Source organism: Lichenostomus cassidix, chromosome 13, assembly GCF_008360975.1.
Source record: "Lichenostomus cassidix isolate B80296 chromosome 13, HeHo_3.0, whole genome shotgun sequence".
In the NCBI taxonomy this organism is placed as follows: domain Eukaryota; kingdom Metazoa; phylum Chordata; class Aves; order Passeriformes; family Meliphagidae; genus Lichenostomus; species Lichenostomus cassidix.
Window position 1 is genome coordinate 3,130,441 of NC_139494.1, and position 20,223 is coordinate 3,150,663.

At 51.2% G+C, this 20,223-nt stretch overlaps 1 protein-coding gene across 1 annotated transcript in view; it reads left to right on the forward strand.

Moving 5' to 3' along the window:
* Positions 1-17,705, forward strand: part of PFDN1 (prefoldin subunit 1) — a 31,811-nt gene extending 14,106 nt beyond the window's left edge. Inside the window, exons 3-4 of the mRNA XM_085073351.1 lie at positions 1,528-1,612; positions 17,545-17,705. Of these exons, the coding sequence (XP_084929477.1) occupies positions 1,528-1,612; positions 17,545-17,628 (169 nt within the window). The 3' untranslated portion in view covers positions 17,629-17,705. The remainder of the gene's footprint in view (positions 1-1,527; positions 1,613-17,544) is intronic.
* Positions 17,706-20,223: the final 2,518 nt, after the last annotated feature.

Genomic DNA, 20,223 nt, shown 5'->3' on the forward strand with positions numbered 1-20,223 from the left:
ATGTCATTTGTCGTGGGAGATGACTCTGCAAATTGATTTCAGGTTTTTCTGTAGCAGACGGGGAATGCATTCTCATTCTGCCCTGTCTAAAGCTGCTCATTTTAACTGTTGAAGCATGAGTTGTTGTCACCTGGCAGGAAGACATTGACCCTAGATGGTGCTTGAGGAGACCTTGACCTCGTTGGTATGACCCATGGAGGCTCCTTCTAAATCCCCTGGGGGACTTTCTAAGTAGGGAAGTGGGTGAATCTGCAGCTTGTACATTCTTTATGTCTGGAAGGATGAAAAACAACCATGGAGGGTTCCTAAAATTTGTTTGAACTTAGTTGTCCTTTACCTCTTCGTGGGATGCCAGTGCCACATGCTGGAGAGCTGCTTTGAATGCTGGTGCTCCTTCAGAGGCTTCTCTGAGCAAGGCAGGCACCTTTCTGCTTGTTGGCAAGCAGGATTGCCAGGACTCAGATGTTACAGATGCGTCTTTCAAATCCCTTCGGCAATTGAGAACAAAACAAGTGGAAACCAGTGGCCACAATTTCAGTTAAAAGCAGCCACTTCCCACCCCACACAAAATCACTTTGGCTGGCAAAAAGGTAGAAATTTGGAGGTCAGTGAGGGGTTGGGTTAAAGCCAAGGCTTGAGAACTGGGTGCTGTGAAAGTTCCATAGCTTCTGCTGGAAGTACCTGTCTCTGTTTTGTCAGATCACAGAAGGGTGTGGGTTGGAAAGGTTCTTTACAGACCATCCAGTTCTACCCCCTGCCATGGGCAGGGACACCTTCCACTTGGCCAGGTTGCTCCAAGCCCCGCCCAGCCTGGCCTTGAACGCTTCCAGGGATGGGGCAGCCACAGCTTCTCTGGGCATTCTGTGCCAGGGCCTCAGTGTAAAGCATTTCTTCTCTATGTCCAACCTAACCCTGACCTGTTGCAGTTTAAAACTGTTACCCGTTGCCTGTCATGACAGACCCTGGTAAAAAGCCTCTCTCTTTCATATAAGTCCCTTTTATACATTGAAAAGCTGCAGTAAGGTCTCCCTGGAGCCTGTTCTTCTCCGTGTTGTACAACCCCAACTCCCTCAGCCTTTCCCTGTGGAAAGCTTTGTTTTTATTGTGCATGTCTGTTTACATTGTGAGCACTAAACCCTTAATAAATAGCTCTTACCTGTCAAGAGTCTTCCTTGACTACATGCCATTAACTGATTTAAATCCCTTTGAAGGGAAGGTGCTGACAGACTCCCCTTGCTGGTTGTGTGCCAGAACTGCTCCCAGATCATTCAAGGACACTGAATGATAGAGGGAGATCTGTGTGTATCCATGTTCATCCTCCCAGAGCATGGGTGAGGCTGGTGAGCCTTTGAGACCAGCCTGGTGGGCTCTGGGAGCTGTCAGAGCAATTTCTCATGTCTCAGTCCAGAATATGGGGGTGAGGATGAACACTTAGCAGAGGTGGCTCTAGTTTAACTTGGTGTGCAGCTGGGGAACACTGATGTAAAAAGCATCCAATGTTTTCTGTCTCTTCTTTTTCACTTGTAGGTTTATTCTTCAGCCTAAAGGAGTGATTCATAATCAGCTCCTAGAAAAACAGAGAATAGCCGAAGAGAAAATTAAGGAGTTAGAGGTAAGTTTTTGCCAGGTAATGATGAGGAAAATAGAACATTAAAGGTCAACAAGATGCTGTTTGCTATGTCATGTCTTGTTTTTATCTGGTACTTTTCATGCTGAAGGATTGTAACTAGATGAAACACAGAGCCTGTTACAAGTAACCTACAAGTAACTCAAGGCAATTGAGTTAGCCTTTCCTAGATCTACATGCCATTGGGGGATGATTGTTCGCACTGTGTCCTGCTATGAAAACTGGGAGTGAGATTCAATTCAAATGAGATTATTCAGAGCAAGGTCTAAAACAAGCAAAAGGATGTTTATGTGGTTATTTGCAGCAGATAAGTAATGTAAAACTTCACCAGTGCTGTGGGTATTTAAAAGTTACACTGGCTCAGAACAATTGCACAAATTCATGGAAGAGAAATCCGTCGAGAATTACCAAATATGTAGAAATGGCATCCTGCTCAGGAAGTCCCTGAGCTAAAAATGTCTGGAGGGTGGGAAAGTATGAGAAGGAAGTACCGTGTAGGCCTGCCCTGTCCTTACACTCTGCCCTGAGCATCTGCTTGGGGCTGCTGTTGAAGAGCTGGATCTGTGGGGAGATGAGACTTTGTTTTGACAATGTGGTCAGAGCACTTCTGTGTTCTTGTCTTTATCTGGCTGGAGTATTCAAGGCAGAGAAGGATATCTAGGAAATAAAGAGTAGTGTCTGCGCAAGTTCCAGTGTTCAAACAGGCTATCTAATGAATCTTGACTATCTTCTTGTGGCTGCGTGTGCAGCTTACAGTTCTTTGAGAAGTGCAAAATGTACTTTTCCAAGGCTGTTAGTGTGGGTTTTTTATAATGCTCCTAAAATGTCATTAATACAAACCCCTGTTTCTTGGTCTTTGGGGAATGACAGAGAAAGCAAAGACCAAGTTGTGTCAAGCTGCTTTTCCTATCTGTTATTGTTTTGGAGAAAGTGATGTGGAGACCAGATAAACAGGGACAAGCAGGAATAGGAAATCTGTGTTCAAACCCAGTCAGACCTGTGCAGTTCCGTCTCCATTGTCTCCTACTTACACTAAAGCAGAAGTTGAGTCTGTATTTTTTAAATTCCTTCTTAAAACTCAGCCTGCCTAGGGAGCTGTGGAGCAAGCCCAACCCCAGAGGTTGTGTTGCCTGGAGTGTTTTCTGTGCCAGACACTAAGGGATTTTGTGTTTCTGCCCACGAGAGCTCTTTCTGCACAGGTCAAACAAGTGCTCCATGGACAGGCTGTATATCTAAGGTGGTATGCAGGCAAGGCACAGTAATTTTTATGGTTATGTGGTAAAAGCAATTGTATCCTTGCTCCTCTGGAGCTATCCCAGATAGCCGTGGCTTTGTGCAAAGACAGCCCTGCAGCTGGGATTGGAGAACTTCATGTCAGCACCTCTGGGTTTGGAAGCAGGTGGAATGTGGCTGGCAGCACCTCTGGGTTTGGAAGCAGGTGGAATGTGGCTGGCAGCCTGTTTATAAACTGCCCCTGAGGTCCCTTACTGCCAGCTCCAGCGGGCTGTGGTCAACTTCTTGGCTACTGCACCCTTCAGCTGTGCCATCTGGGTTTCTTCCTGTTCCTGGTGGGGAATTATCTTACCTCCTGAACTTTCCGATCGCTGAGTTCAGCAGAATGGATGGAATTTCCCACAAATTATAACCTTTGCTGTTCTTACACAAAGCCTCAGAACTGGCTGCTTCACAAATGTGTTTTTCTGCTTCATAGCTCCCTGTTGCTGAATTTCTGGTTATGGCCATTGAGTTGAAGTTCCCAGCAACAGTCACTGTCTCAAAGGGTGGTTGGAGTGGAAAGGTGGTTGCCACATGGATTGGTTTTTCTTTCAATCATGAACAGTAGGGCTCAGATTGCCAACACATTGAAAAGTTTGTTTTGAGTGAACATTCAAGTCCATCTTTTAACTGATCTCCTTCCAGTTGGCTGTGGCAGTTTTGTGAAGAGGGTTTTGCTTAGGCCTGGGATTCCCCATAGAAGAGTACAAGCACTTAGGCTGACAACTGCTGGAAACTGAGATGTTAGGGGAAATACCTGAGTCCAACTCAGAGAGCACTTATCACAGGAGCAGGGGATTTTGCTGTCCTGAAAACAAGTTGTGACCGAAGCAGGAAAGAATGCAAAACTTTGTGACCTTGTGCTTCCACCGCATCGTTGTAAAATAAATACCAAGCCAAGAAAGGTTAAACATCCCTCCATTCATTATTAAAACTGGGAGAGTTTTAAAGCTTAGGTTTATATTTTACATTGTTAACTACCTTATGACTTACTCACATTTCTCACTTTGCACAGCTGAATCAGGCTGGTCAGAGCAATCCCCCAGTACCCTGTGGTGTGGCTGATCTCATTACTCATGTAGCCTGAGCTTGAGCCAATTGTGCCTTGCTATGATGACATTATTGCCAAGGGATTGTGAAATGTGTATTTTTTTGATACATGCCTGCATCTGAGAAATGCTCTCCCCTCTACCTTGGTGCTGTTTGCAGAGGAGCACAGCACAGGGGGCTGGGTTCACTGTTGAGCTCTTCTGCAAATCCATCCAGCTGCCTAGCAAGGAGATGTCCAGCTGCTTGTTCACAAAAATGTGTCTCTAACTTGCTTCAGAGTTGTGAGTTGGTTTTGCTGACATTCACAGTTGCCAGTGAACTTTGAAAACTGTGAGGAGTTTTGTGCCTTTTCGTCCTCTGACATTCTCCACTGCAGTATGTGATTGCAGTCATTCCCTTTCCCTTGCTTCCCTCTCATGGGTTTCTCCACTGTTGAAGCAGTGCATTGTATTTTTCAAGGCAGCATCACAAAATATGGGATACTGCTGGTTTGGACCTCCTTGCTGCTCATGACATGACAAAGTAGCAAGGACAGGCAAACCTGTCCTTGTAGAGGGCTGGGAAAATAAAGCCTGGCTGGAACACATATTACACTTGGTGAGAGAAACTGTGTTCAGAAAGCACCAAGGGGTCTGGGTGTGGATGAAGGGGCAATTAGTTATTTTGCAGAAGCTATTCTGAAGGATGAAGGGGCAATTAGTTATTTTGCAGAAGCTATTCTGAAGGAAACCCAAGGTAGCTGTACCCTGCTTGTTACAGCTGTGTATGGACGTGGATATATCTAAGTATAGTTTGGGTTGGAAGGGAGCTTAAAGATCATCTTGTTCCACTGTCCTGCCATGGACAGGGACACTTTCCACTAGACCAGGTTGCTCCAGGTATGGGGCAGCCTCAGCTTCTCTGGGCAACCTGTTCCAGGGCCTCACCACACTCAAAATAAAGAATTTCTTTCCAATTTCCCATCTAAATTTCCCCTCTTTCAATTTGAACTCATTGTTCCTTGTCCTTTCTCCAGTTCTTGATGAAGAGTATTTCTCTGGCTTCCCTGAGGGCCCCTTCAGGTGCTGGAAGGTGCTATGAGGTTTCCATACAACCTCGTCTCAAGGCTGAACAGCCCCAATGTTCTCAGCCTGTGAACTTCATATGCACCTGTGTGGCATTCTGAACTTCACAACTTGTATCTAATCCTTTGGAATCTAAACAGACTGCCTAGGCTTGCTGGCACAAAAGCTGTGCCTGCTGACAGGCTGTGCCAGCAGGGCTCACCCAGACCTCCAGAGATTGGTGCCACAGGCTCCCTCACACACCAGCATGGGACACATCCTGCTTAGCAGGAGCCATTGGATTTTTCCAGTCCTGATACTATCAAATTCTTGTTGTGTTTCACGGTGCAAGGGGTATGTGTTAAATCTATTTTGAAAGCATTCTAAAGGGATGAGCACAGACTCTTTTTAGCTCAGCAATGTTTGTGCAGTATTAGGAGAAAAACCAAGTAATGTTTTTCTTCCCTTGTTTTTAAGGAAACATGATATGTGAGGGGTGGAACAATGCTTTGTTTCAGGAAATGTTATCCGTTTCCATTGTAGGGCTAGATGGATTCTGTTTTGAAATGTGGCATTTTAAAAAGAACAAGCTCTGTGATGTTATAAAGACATGGAAAATTGATTCTTCATTAGGGGTGGAGAAAGTGATTATCACTGTGTGCTTTCTCTGATAATATCTGATAGTCCCCTTCTCTCCTGCTATATTCAGCTTGTTTAGTTGTCAGGCGTTGTCAGACTAAATTGCTAAAAATAACAAATAAGGGGGAGGCTCTACTGGGCAGCTCTGTCTGCTGTGTGCCACTGAATTTAGCTCCTTCGGGAAAAGGGCAAAAGCAACCTGCAGCTTTCTGGTTGAATTGGATTTTGGTTTTAAACTCTGACCACAACATAGCTGTGTGCTTGTTTCCCAGGCAATTCTTTCACATGCCTGTGGGAGACTGAAAGTTTACTGCTGCAGAGATAAAGGGTTGGTTGGTTTCGTCTCTGGCTGCCTGGAGTAGAAAATATAATCAAGAAAGCTGTACCTAAAGGCTTGATTTCTAATTCAGAAATCCTTCATGCGATCCCTAAAACACCATGTCCAATTTCCCTATCCCACGCAGAAAATGTCTTTGCTCTCTTTTCTGGTGGAGGAAGGAACACTGAGCTCTCGAAAAACACTGCTGTGCTCTGTGTTTAAAGCTTCAGGTGACGTTTGCAAGGCTGGTGAAATTACAAAGCGACTGCACTGAAATGCCTTAAGGTGACCACTGACCTTTTCCCTGGTGTTGCCTGAGCACAGTCTTGCTTGTGCTGTGGCTTCCATTTCTCTAGTCTTCTCTTTCTGGGTGCTTTAAAATGGCTTTGCTGCAGCCCTGAGGCAGAGTGGTGGCGTTCCCCCCGCGATGAGTTGGCTCTGACAGTTGCCACAACAGTGTTTTCTTCCCCTGTGGGAACAAAGATTTCGGCAGGTGAGGTGTGGCTGGGGAGAAGTGCCGGAGCCTGGGGCAGGTATGGCTGGGATGGACCTGCTCAGTGTGGCCCAGGTCTCCAACGTGCTCCGGTGGCAGCTCTCCTTCATTTTTTACTGAAACCCTCAGCATGGAGGCCAATTCTGTGGGTGGCTTTAATGATGTGAAAACAAGTCTCTTGAGATTTGCGGTGCTCTTTGCAGACCACGAAGTGCCCATCAGAAGGTAGCAATTGTTAGGCTGTTCCCAAGTTAGACCAATTTCTTCCAGGCATTTACAGTGTAGAGGTTCTCATCACGTGGTTGGCTTGAGGTAGGCCAGTGCCCAGGAATGTGTGGTGGGCTTTTTAACTAAACAGGGGGAAATAAGGAATGCTTCTGTTTGCTTTGGAGAGGGGAAGCCTCAAGAATAGCCCTCTGTACATTAGCCTGGAGCAGATTCTGCTTTGGATGAGGGTGCTGTTCTCTCATTCCATTGCTGGCATGTGTGCACGTACCAGGGGCAAGATTTTAAGCACACGTTGCCACTGAAGTTGCCCCTTGTTTGCCAGTGTATTCACAGGAAAGGTCAGTCCCACTGCTTGCTGTAGAGGGAGGCAGGACACCTAATTTGGGGACAGGTGGAGTATGAAAGTGAATTTACCATGTATGATTAATATTCAGGCTTGCATGGATGCTTTAGTAGGAAACTGGGGTATCTCCACAAATGATGGATGGTGTGAAGATGAGCTGCAGAGCCTCATCAGACCTTTGGTGGGGACCAGGCCTGGCAATACCCAGCATCTTGCATGGCTTTGGGTGTCTGAGGCAGCTGTGGGTGTCTGGGCAGGTCCTTCTGGACACAGACATTTGGACTTGGTGACGTTCCTGGGAAATGTGTTTCATCTTGACTCTCTTGGCTGGTGTCATCCCATGTCTGAGTCTGTGCCCTCACTGAGGATTGCTGCTGCGTTTCAGGCTGCGAAGCTGGAGGCTTAACTTGCTTTTTGAGGACATGGGTGGTCCAGCTGCCTGCCTGTCAGCTGTGGAGCATCTAAAGGCACTCCTGTGGGAGAGCAGAGCGCAGGCTGCATGGCCAGAGCTGTTACCAGTGGTCTGCCCTGCATGAGAGGCATGTTTTGAAGAAGGGAGTAGCCAAAGCCAATTTTTTTCCCTATAGGGCTGGCTGTCTTACAGGGAGGAGAATCTGTGTTCTCATTCCTTCCTGATTTTTGAATGAAAGATACTTTGAGTGATGAGAAAAATAGGCTCTAAAATAACAAAACATTGAGGACATTGAGAGTGGAAGGGACACAGAGCTAATGCTATCAGCACAAAATCCTGCTTTGTGGAGAGGCCCTCTGACATTGGACTGGGGCCACACAATTTAAGGTAAATACTGGAGGAATTGGGGCATAGCTAATGCTGCTTTAATTCTTTCTGTTGCCTAAACTGACTCTGCTGATGGTTACATGAAGAACAGGCCTTCACAGCTGTGAAGAATCATTCACTTCACTTGCTTTTTAATGTTCAAAGCCTCGAGGTCTGTCTTGTTTGTCAAAAGTGAAGGTGGCAAAAGGATTGTATTCTTGCAGCTGAACTTCATGGGTGTTTCTGTGTTATGTGACTGTCACCTTTCATCGCAGACAGATGGAAATCAGCTGTGTGCAGCTAGCACCTTGCAGCTTTTAAAGGCAGCAAGTGCTCCTCAGTATCTGCAGGGAAGGAGGTGGATCTGTTTAAATGCTGGCACCTATGTTAGATTTGTTAGATAAAGATCAAATAACAGTATGTTCTGCTTTGAAAATTGTGTAAGAAGTTTGTCATGTGTTAAATAGTGCACAAGTCACTGGTTGCAAAACATGATCTTGGAATCTTAGAGGCACAGGGAAAAGAAATTCTCACATTTCAAAGGGGAAGGGGATTCCCAGCTCTCTGGAGGGGTCATCCACCACCTTAGGCCTGGGATGGCTTATAAAAACTAATGTCTCACCACATTTTTGTGAAGCATGGTTGTATGTGATGCTGATTTGAGTGGAATGATGTGAATTTATAGCATCACATGTGTGGGTATGCACTGGCAAGGCTGGGTCTCTCATTTGGAGCAATCATTTACTGCAACAAGTTTTCAAACTCCCAGCTTTTTGCAGGCAGTTGTTTCATTAGTAAATTGTTGTTAGTCTTCCCTGTACTGCAGACTGCAAAGTAAGCACAGAAACCAGCTGAGAGGGCAAAGGCTTTATGAAGGAAGAACTGGAATTTGATGACTTTGCTTTCACTATTCCTACCTTTATTTTTAGGTGAATAATTGTTGATTTTAAAAGCAGGAGAATAATTAATGTGGGGGTTGTTTGCTTCCTTTTAAGTCCTTTAGAGTCTAGTTGTAGACATGCTTTCAAAATACAAGCATCTCAGAACTTCTTTTAGGGGTTTTTTTTTGGTGGGGGAGATTACTCTTAATTAAAAAAACCCCAGCAGCCTAACAGAGAAAACTTTTCAAGCAACTCTTGCCAGTAAACTCACATTCCTTTGTAATTCAGAGGAAAATGAAATACATTATGCATTTATAAAAACTCACTTCTGTTGCTGTGTCTAAATGGTTTTGTCCATCCAAGAACATACATTTAGTCATCTGGGCCTGAAAACATTGCTTGTTTCCTCTGATTAGCATGAAGCTACTTTTATGGTTAGACTGAAATCATTTTAACACCAAGTTGGTTGATAAGTCTGTCATTTTAGAGCAGGGTCTGATTCATTGTCAAAGCTCTCCTTTGTGCTTTTGGCTGTGGAAGTATCCAAAGCAACGAGCTGAGCTGGATGCGGGTCCCTCTCCAAATTCCTCCTTGCATGAGTAATAATTAGTCACAAAACCAGCACTGCTGTCCTTGCCTTAGTCACCAGGCCCCTGCAGTGGCTCCTGGCTGGCCTTTGTGCCAAGCAGCTCTGGGGAGGGGGATTATCTGTGCCCGATAAACCTCCATCCTGCTTCCATCTCCTCCTTCATCTCGCCTGAGGAGAACAGGAAATGATTATTTGGAAAGCGTGCTGCTGCCTGTTGGAGCCCTGACCCAGCCCTGAGTCAGCTTTACAAAGCCACACCTTACTCCCAGGTATTCGGAGCAGCCCTCACGTCACGCTTCCTGCTGTCCCCACTGCCCCAGTCACCCCCTGCTTCGCCCCTAATGCCTCGGTGGTGGGCATGAGGCTGCTCCCAGTTCAGAACTGTCTGAACTGGGCAGGGATGTTGCCTTGTTGGGAGCTGACACCATCTTTTGTTGCTGATTTGTCTTTGAAATTTATGGAAGTAATTTTTCTTTTAAAGTGGCTGTGTTTGGCCAGGACTGCCAGTGCTGAAAGGTGTGGTATGGTTTTGCAAAAGTCCTATTGCCAGGAGGAATCCCGATGAGCCACACCAGCTCTGCGGGACCACAGAAACTGAGGCACTGAGTTAGGGAATCCTGATGAGCCACACCAGCTCTGCGGGACCACAGAAACTGAGGCACTGGGTTAGGGAACTTACCACATTTTGCAAGAGGCAGTTTGGTGAGGGATGCTTCCGCCGAAACAGAACGTGGGGGTTTTCAGAATCTGGATGAGTTTTTCCTCCCCAAGTTCTCTGTTTGACCTCACTCTGTTGTCATTGACCTGGTTAGGGCACAGTATCTGACCTGCAGCAATGTACTCCTGGAAACTGCTCTAAATGGGGAATTGTGCCAAGAAGGGGCGTCCCTAAAGGAATCCTTTGGGTTGATAATACATTTCTGCTGCCACCTACTGAAAGGTTCCCATCGACTGGCTTTTGTAGTAGTTCACATCAGGCTAAGGTGCAGGAGTTCACTGGGATAATCCATCATTTCCCAGTCATCTGTCACCACCTCTGCTGGAAGCGCTGTCCTGTGGCTCAGACAGTGGGTCCAAGCGAAGTGCTGCTGCCATGGGGCTGGGGTGGGCAGAAAGGCTGGCAGGCAGGCTTGCTTTCTGCCCCTTACCTTGCCCCTTCTTCTCTTGAAGGCACCAAGTGTGGAAGTCAACGGAGGCTTCTCCAACTTAGCTTTTTCAGAGTATGTTCCTCAGGGTTTTGAGGCACTTCAGTAATGATGGGGAAGCCCTGCTGGTTGTGCTGTGGTAGGATCAGTACGATGATGGTGGATTTGCACCAGCAGTTCTTTAGGCAGGTGCTTTTAAGGATTCTCCTGACTTGGCAAATGTACTTGTGTGCTCGATGTTTTCTCTTCCACACTCTAACCCAGGTAGTTCTGAAGTGACTGTGGGTCCCCGTTATCTTGTGGAAGGAATAGCTGAGGGAAAACACTAGGGTCTGAATCATCCCTTCTCCTCTTAGGTAAATGGCATCATGCTTCTGTCAGCAGCTGGCGTCAGAAACCAGCTGGGCTCCCTTCCTATTTCAGGTCATTCACTCTTTAGCAAACTCTGGGCAACTTCCTGAGAGCAATAACTCTGCTTGGAAAGTGTTGAAGTGGATCTAAATATTTGGTGGTTGCTGTAGAGTGGTAATTCCCAGTGTGTACATGTGCCACAGTGTTGAATTGGGTGAGGACCAGTTCTGGGTGGACCCATCAGGGCGTAGGGCTGCCTGCAGACCCACTCCACCCCACTGCTGGTGTCCACTCTTCTGGCTTCTCCTGGAGCAGGAGCAGCCGGGTGCTGTTCAGCAGGTCCACCTCCTTCCTGTTTATGGGTTCCAAGTGAAATCCTATTAAACAGAGCACATGTCCTCAGCACATCATCTTCCATGAGCTTAGTCTTACTGAAATGTTTGCCTTGCCCAGGGTGAGTGTGCCAGGGCTCGGAGTGCTGTTCTCTGCAGGGATTTTGGGCAGTGCCCTCCCCCTGAACAGCAGTAGTGGCCCCAAGAGTGAGAGCAACTCTGGCTGCTGCTGCCTGGCCCCCAGTGCAAGGACAGCACGGCTTGCCTTCCTCCCAGGGAAGATCCTTCTCCAGCTAACCATGTCTCCCAACTGTAGCTCAGGATCTGCTGATCACTTTCCCACAGAGCCCTCAGGGAATGCCAAATATGGTTTGAGTTAACTTTGGGGGATACAGAAGCTCTTGGCTAGCAGCAGGTTTCCTGAGGTGGTGTCACAAGATGAGTTGTATCAGAGCTCCTCTTTGAGGCACTGCATCATGCCTGAAGACTGCAGTGTTCCTCAATGGAAGCCTTCTGAGTGTGAGAGTGGGATGCCAGAATCTGGTGGCTGGTAGCCAAGCATGCTGAGAGCCATGGGAAGGGAGGTATTCTCTGGGAAGGGACCTGCCAGCTTGTTTTGTGCTCACAAGTTGGGTGTAAAACAAGTTCATAGAAAAACATTTTAAAAAACAAAAAAGGGAAAAAAAAGAACAGGCTGAAATGAATAGGCATGTTCCAATACTAGATCCTTAAATTTCCATGGAAACATTTTTGTTTGGGCTTAAGCAAATCTGTGTTTGCAGGTTAGAGGTTGAAGCTTTCTTTCATTTGCAGCAGTGACGTGAGAGAAGTGGAATTTGAAGAGCAAAAGTCAATGTTGAATGATAAACCGTGACTCGACACAGGAAACTCACCTGTGAGCGTGAGGGTATGGCAGCATGGATGGGCAGGGCTGCCGTGTCTGTTCCCTCTGGGAGCACAGGGCTGTTTGGGCTCTTGGAGTGGAGTGAGAATGCTGTGTCCTGTTCCCCTGAGCCACGGCTTAGGCCAAGGCCCTGCCACATGCAGGGCTGGTGGCGGCCAACCAGCTCTCCCTGAAGGCAGAGGCGTCTGAATCACAGTGCCGGGGGGAAGACGGTGCTTTGATCATCAAAAGCCCATCCAAGAGAAGCTGATGAATAGTTTTTTCTTGCTGTGGAATCTGTGGATGCTGGCTCTTTAATCTGTCAGGAATGCCAGGTCCGGGTGCGTCATCTTGAGAAGCACTGGCCTCCCCAGCAGCGTGATGCAATGGGAGCAGAGGTGGGAGGCTGGAGCAGGAGGTGACTTCCCGCCGTGTCAAAAGGCCATGGGCCACTTCTGTTAACCACAACTCCTTTTCTTCTTTGGGGCGTGAGCTGTAATTGTATTTGCATTCAATCTAGTCTTTCCACAGCCGCTGCCAAAAGCAAACAGTGTGGATCTGGTCAGGGAGCAGGCACTGCTTGCAATGGGGAGTGAAGGGCAAGGGAGAGCTGAGGAACGGGGTGGTGGCAGGGGCGAGTCCTACAACGTTGTTTGGCTGCAGCCACCCGTGCCAGGGCACAGCCTGGCCACGCCAGCACACCTTGGTCAGGAGAGTGCACAGCTAGAGCTGGCTCGTGGTGCTACCTGCACTGCCTGAGCTGGTGCTTCCAGGAACCTGTGCTTCCTGCACTGGCAAAACACCCAAGAGCCATTGCCTGCACCCCCCAAAGCCACTGTCTGCAGCCCCCACAGCTGCCTGGGAGTGTGTTGGCAGTGGGTATTGCATCCCACCAGGCCCATTGAATATCAGTGCCCTGTCTTCCCTTCTCTGTGCAGGCAGGGCTGGGGCTGGTGGTGCCTTTGCACCAGACCCTGTGGCTCTGTCTGTGGAGCTGTCAGCTGTACAGCCACCCTTCCTCCTGGGAAGGATTCCTGGGAGATGGATGTGCGTTTCCTGTCGGATGGGGCTGCGTGAGTGGTCAGTCCTATTTTTGGCTGCACCTCTGATGACATGGGAGACGGTGTCTTTAGTCCATGTAGCTGTATGAACCACATGCAAGTTCACCCCTTGCCCCATACACCGTTTTTAGGAAGGCTGCAGGAAGCCTTGGAAGTGGAGAAGGCTCCCAAGATCTGGCAGGGGAGAATGTGGGCCGGATTGGTGGCACATCTGTGCACAGGGGCAGGAGTGGTGCAAAGCCCCCAGGTTCTGAGCCCCCAGGATGTGCTGGGAGGCCCAGCTGGTGGGGTTGGCTCTGCTGCCCAAAGAGGGATCTTGTTGCCCTCCATCCTGGTGCCAGACAGCTATTAGCATGGCAGTTCTGTTTCCAGAAAGCAGATTTAGGTGAGAACACTTCCTTTGGGGCTAGTTTTGAGACAGATCATCAGGGCTGTGGTTTGTCTTGTTTCCAAGTGCTGCAGCCTTTCCTGCCTGGGGAAGGAACTGTTGGCAGTGCTATTAGCTTAAAGGAATTGGGAAACTGTAGGCTGGGAGGCATTGACTGCACTGGCTTTTGGGGGGCATCTTCTGTGGAGTGCATCTTGCACCCTGTCAGTGTTCTACAGGTGGCTCAGACCTCACTGGGCTGTGGCAGAGGCCACGTGTTGGTCTCGTGTCCCAGTGCAGGTGGCAGAGCCCTTTCTGTGAGGGGCAGAATGGGGGTCAGGGGGCTGTCATTGCAGAGGAGAGAATGGATGAGAACTGGCCTGTGGCAGGAAGAAGTAGGGACACAAGAGCCTGTCCTGGGCTAGAGCAGGTCAGCTGGCTCACTTTTGGAGTGTGTGTGAAGTGTGCTGTCCGCCTGAAATGTGGAGCTGCAAATACTGCTACCTTCCCACATGCCCTCTGCCATGCAGCCTCCAGCTCCCCCTCCTTGCTCTGTGGGGGAGAAGCTTCTCCAGTGCTGACGGGACCTGCAGCCCTGGGTCATCCCTCCCTGTATGAGTGAACTGTGACTGGGTCATGGGAACACACTGGCCTTTCTCTGGGAGTGGCGGGGGCTGACAGGGCCTGGCAGCGTTGGTCAGAGACTGTTCCTTTGAAATATGTGTCAGTAACACCCCACAAGAGAGTTTTGTAAAATAAATCTCTAGCAAGTGGCTGTGGGAGTTGTGAACCTGGAGAAGGAACTGGTCCTTTGCTGCAGTTGGAGCCCTTGGCTGATACAGCAGCTGCTTCCTGTTGGGCCCTCCAGGTCTCCTTGTCACTGCCTTGCTGCACTCCTGGACTTGCAGGGGGACAGCATCACACCAGGACACTGCCCAGCCTCCCGTGGAGCCTGGCCCTGCTTGTCAGCCGGAAGCTGGGGCTTTTCTGGGAACTCAGTGTCATGTGGCAACTTCCCCTTGATGCCTTCTCAGAGCCAGTGTCCTTTCTCTGTCCTTCCCTGGAGCTCTGTAGCTGAGGTGGTGGTATCTGGGGCTGGTTTGGGCACCCACCTTATCTGTCCAGAGGCCCACAGGAACTGGGGGAGGGTGGGGGCAGTTTAGGGCACTGGTGTGGTGAGTGAGTAGGAGCTCTGGGTAAGCAGCTCACAGGTCATGCAGCCACCAAAGCCAGGGCTGCAGGGCCAGTGAGCTGCCATGTCCCCTTGGGCTGCTGCCATGTCCCCTTGGGCTCCTGACTGGTGAGCAGTTAAGCTACAGCTGTAGAAGTGAAACCCGAGGCTGCAGAGAGCAGCCACCTTTGGTTTCATGAGGGACCAAACCCAGCAGTGCAGTTCTGACATTGCCCTGGGAATTCCCACAGGGTGCCCTTGCCATGGCACAGGTAGCAGAGGATGATCACCTTGAGCAGCAAACACTTTTCTCAGGGAAAATGCGGGTGCTGAGGTGAAGCCCAGCAGCCACAGGCTGGCCCTAACCAGGGGCTCAGAGGACACAGGGTTAACTAGGGCTGCGAGTGCAAATGAAAGCTGTCAGTTGGAAGTTGGAGGTGGGGTTTGGGATACAGGGTGGTGTTCAGGGAACAGATACCACCAGCCTGGCAGGTCTGGCTGGACCGGAACAGCCTCCAGTGTGACTTCAGAGCTGCGCTGTCATGTCTCTGGGCTCTGGTGTGAGTAGGCAGAGTGTGTCAGCCGCTCGCTCGCTCGGCGCTGCTCCCTGGGAGAGACGGAGTTTCCTGTCTAGACCCCAGTAATCACGGCGAGGAGGAGTTTGCACGCGGCTCCTGCTCCTTCTCTGGTGATTACCGAAGCAGAACCCGGGCTGCAGTTCCCCCTTCCTGGGGAAGAAACACCTCGCTTCTGCCACGTGTCTCGGAAAATGTGGCGCCCGTCTGCTCCTCGCTTGCCCGTGATCCGGGCTGGGGGTTGGAGTGGGAGCCAGTCACTGTGCTGGCTCTGGCACTGCCTGGCTGCAGGACAGCTCGGGAAGTTTGCAGCCCCCCAGCTGTGGGTGCAGGGCTCCCCTTGATGCTTGAAGGCTGCTCCTCAAGCCCAGGGATGGGACTCCCTGGAAGCTGCTTCAGGGAGGGAGTAAAAGTACTGGAACCAACCCGATTGTTATGTCTCAAAAAATAGGTGACCAAGGAGAGTGACTGAGGGAAAGAAAAAGAAAAATTCCCTGGATCCTGCCCTGCCTGGGACTGCAGGTGCTGCCTAAGTGCCAAAATGGCATTTAACCCAGGCCCTTTGCCATGGGGAGGGCAGAGCATGTCACTGCACAGGGGTGGGCAGTGGGGGTCCACATGGGCCATGTGAGTGCTCCTCTGCTTTCAGGGTCCCTGGTCCTCATGGAAATGGGGCCCACACAGGAACCAGATGGGATGTCTGAAAGCCCACAGGTAGGAACATGGAGCCATGGCTGCAGCCTGCGAGCTCTTTGGCTCTCCCAATCCTGCTGGGCAGCCTGCCTGTGGAGAGCTGCCCTCTGGAAGTGTCTCCTGCTGCCTGGTGGGCAGGAGAGGCAGAGGAGAGCACAGGAAGGCAGGACCATTTCATGCACTAATTTAATGCTGTTAAAAGAAAGCTTTAGTAATTAATGACCCCCTAGAAGTCAGCTCCACTGCTGCCACTCTCCTCTGGTCAGCAGAGCCAGGTGGAGCTCAGAGCCTCAAGGGTTTTTTGGGCCTGTCTCCTCTTGCAGCCCTCAGACTCAGTTCCCTGTGTGAAATCCCTCGATGTCTGTGCGGGCAGTGTGGGTACAGCACAGCAGAGACAGAATCCTGCTCGTGTGTCACTGAGTCACTGGCAGTGGGAACCTGTGGCTGCTCTTCTTCTCCCTGTGGTTTCCTCAAAAGCAGTTCCTGTCAGCGAAAGGGGCCCCATGTGGCCTGGGGACCAGGGAAAGGGACAAGGAGCCCTTGCCATAACCCTGGCCCTGGCTGTCACAAGCAACCTTTAGTATTTAGATACAAACCCTTCGGCATTTACAAGCAGGGCTGGGAGAGATGTCCTCATGGCATGGGCGTTCCAGCTGAGTGCAGCTGTGCCACGGCAAGGGGACAGAGGGCCAGTGGTGGCAGCAGGACTGCTCCATAGGCTAATGGATTTTCAGCATTACAGGTTCCAAGTCCTGTGGGCTCACAGAAGTCCAGGTGAGGCACTCAGGGCATCAGCAGTTCTTGCTCTTCACCTGTCCTCAGTCTGGGTGGGCTCTGGGGGCCACTTGTGCTGCACTGGGCTGCTGGCACTGGGGAGGTGACTGGTAGAGCCTCTGGCAGGATGTTCTGGGCTGAGGCCTGGACTCCTGGAATTTAGTAACAATCCTGGCAGTGCTTATTGGTAGCTGGCATGGCCCAGAGCAGGGCTCTACATGGGCAGCACGGGAGCCTGTGCTCACAGCAGTTCCGGAGGAGACTGTTGTGTCTGTTGTTTGGAAACCCAGAGAAAATAGTCAAAAGAGCCAAGTGCTGATTTTTCCAGTCACAGAGGAGCACCCAGACTAGCAGGAAAAAACGCTGCATGCTGAATTCCTATCTTAGGATGCACGGCTTGGGGCTGCTTCCCTGCCAAGCCCAGCCTAATTACAGATGATTAAGGAAACACGTATTTGGTGATGATGCCAGGGAATTTCTGATAGAAAGGAGGATATAGGGTTAGAAAATGGCCCAGCTGGGAAAAAGAACCTTTTGTGCCCAAGGAGAGCGTTCTGCTGTGTCTCCATAAGGAGGCCTTGGCATGTCAGTCCCTCCTCTAGGCTCCAAGATTTATAGGATCTGATTTGATTTGCTTCCTTCCTTGCTGAGGTCCGTGGCTCCCACTTTTTGCAGTGCTGCTGTTGCAACAGCCCTGGCAGCTCAGAGAAGGTTTCAGGGGGAACAAAATTCAGTTTGTGTAAACATTAACCTGCTCCTGTGCCTCTGGGAATTTGTAAATGCTGTCTCGATGTGGGACACCTGCAGTGTGGTGGGTGCCCCAGCCAGCACCTACAGCTCTCCCTGGGAGGCCCTGGGTGCTGGTACCCAGGTGTGTGCTGGCAGGGCTGGGGGAATCCTGACTTTCCTCTGGTTTCTGCCTTGCAGCAGAAGAAGTCGTACCTGGAGCGGAGCGTGAAGGAAGCAGAAGACAATATCCGGGAGATGCTGATGGCCCGCAGGGCACAGTAGAGGCACCCCTGGATGCCCTGGGCTGATCCCCATTGCCTCCCCCACCTCCCCCAAATAAAACACTCCTGTGACACACAGCTCATGTCTCTGTGGCTGCTCTCCCCTGCAGGGGTGTGATGGAGAGAGAAATGGGGTGGTGGGAGAAGTTAGGGTCAGTGGCCTGTGGGGAATCCTGCTTCCCTAGAGCAGCTGTACCCTCATCCTGTGGACACCACTGCCTGCTGCCTGCTGTGGGCACTGGGAAAGGTCCTACTGGGGACTGGTGGTGGGGGAAGAGGGAGGTGGGCAGGGCCGGCACAGGCCCAGACACCGCCATGGACATGGACACAGGCATGGGCACAGGCACCGGCATGGGAACCGGCTCCGGCCCAGTCAGCCCGTGCCAGGAGGTCATTTCTGCTGTCGGGGGTCATTCCCTCTGTCTCAGGCCATTCTGCTGTCCCGCTCCATTCCTGCTGCCCTGGGCCGTTCCCACTGTTCTGGCCCATTCCGACTGTCCTGGTCCGTTCCCGCTGTCCCGATCCATTCCCTCTGTCCCGGTCCGTTCCCACTGTCCCGGTCCGTTCCCTCTGTCCTGGTCCATTCCCTCTGCCCCGGCAGGGCCCGGCGGTGCGCGGCCGGACAGCGCCACCGTGTGGCCCTTTTGGGCACTGCACAAGCCCCGCCCCACCGCTCTCCCCAGCGCCTTCCAGAGGCTCCCGGGATCTTGGAGGTGGGCAGGAGTTTCCAGGAATTTCCAGGTCCCGTTGCCGACCCCCCGTGCTGTCATTCCATAGGCACACGGGTGCTGTCACACTCTGGGCTGGCCCCTCACTGCCCCCAGGCTCCCAAGCAGTGTCACCTGTGTCGCCAGCAATGACCACACACAGCCCCTGCTGCAGCTGCTGACAGACACGGCCCGTGGCTGTTCCCCCGGGGCACTCACACGGGCACTCACACAGCCCTCGGGGGGAATTTGATAAGCTCGGACAGGCTGTGGGGATCAGGAGCTGGACACGTGCACTGACCAGCTGCTCATTGATACCTCCCTGGGCCCTTCAGCCTCACACCTTGCTACTTTTCCACAATTCCAAAATCACCTACACCTCTGCCTCAGGGACTGCCCTAAAACATCCCATAGCAAATCTTGTGCAATCCCAAACAGCTTTTCCCTGCATCCAATAGTGTCCCACTCCCAGGTATCAGCCCTGTACCCCAAAAGGTGATCCAGAGGGCTACCCTGGGATGGGTGTAGGTCAGACCTGGGGCTGCAGATCTGTGGGGACAGACCTGGGAAATGCCCCAGAAAATGTGCCCTTGGTTGGGTTCTTGCCTGTGCTGTGCCTGTGGGTTCTGCTGGGCTTGGGGCTGGGCCCATGAGGGGCTGGTGGGCCTGGGAGATGCCAGGCCATGGGTGGGCTCCGAGCCCCACAGGGCTGTCTGAGCTCCTGTGTGCAGAGCTGCTTCGCTCCATCACCTGCCCCAAGCTGCCATGTGCTGCTTCCCAACCTCAGCTCCTGTGTGCTGACATCTGGAAAGGTGTGTGGGAGGATGCTGAGCCAGGTGTCCTCATGTAGTCGCAGGGCAGGCAGCAGGCCTGGCCAGGCACGGTGGGTCAGCCCCTCGCTGGGTGCAGAGGCCAGCAGGGGGAGAGGTCTTGTCCCCTCCCTGTCCCCATGCACAGGTGCTGTGCCCCTGAGAGTGAGTGAGACTTGGCGGGTCTGTGACAGATGCCAGAGCAGAAGGCAGTGAACCTGAGTCCTGGTCTGGTCCTACGCTGGGGGCACACGGAGCCTGAGGCAGAGTGAGGAGCTGAGGTGAGTCCACAGGGCTGGGGCTCACTTGGACCCAGCAGGGCCATTTCTGGGGAGAGCCAAGGCCAAGCTGGGAATGCTGAGCACTGCACTGGGACACAGGGCTGGGAGGGGCAGGCACGGCCATGGCTACAGGGAAGCCACATGCTCCACTTCCCTCCCCCCCACTGAGGCGGGTGAGCCAGGGACTCCACTCCTGATTCCTGACAGCTGCCAAGCTGCCAGGGACGTGCAAGTGACATGGAATGTGACAGTGCCCAGTCCCAGAGCAGAGACTCTGGGAACCTGAGCTTAGGGCTGCAGAGAGGCAGGCCCCAGAAGGCTCCTGGGGACAGGGGATTGCAAGGGACTCATTAACCCCAAACACATCAGCTTGTCCCAGACCAGAGCCCCAAACTGCACTGCTGAGCCCTGAGTGGAGCCTTACAGATTGCCCAGGCTGCACACCCAAGGGACAGAGAGTGCAACACCCTTTGCAAACAGGTTCAGGACCCAGGGTGATCTCCAGGCAGTGCCAAGTAAAGCTGGAGTGTGTCAGGACACCAGGGTCAGCTCTGCTGCCAAGGCTGGGGGAGAAGCAGGGTGGGACACACCCCTCTGGGACCAGCAGCAGGTTTTCCCCACTTTTCTGCAGACAAAAGCTTTTTATCCCTTTTCTGGCCAGGCATGCCCTGGAACAGCTTCAGCTCTAAATCCTCAGCACTCGATTAATCCATGGCTTGTCTCTTCTTACCCATTAATTTATCCTGCCACAAGCCTCTGCTCTGCAGCATGGGATGATGGATCACAGCTTGGGACCAGC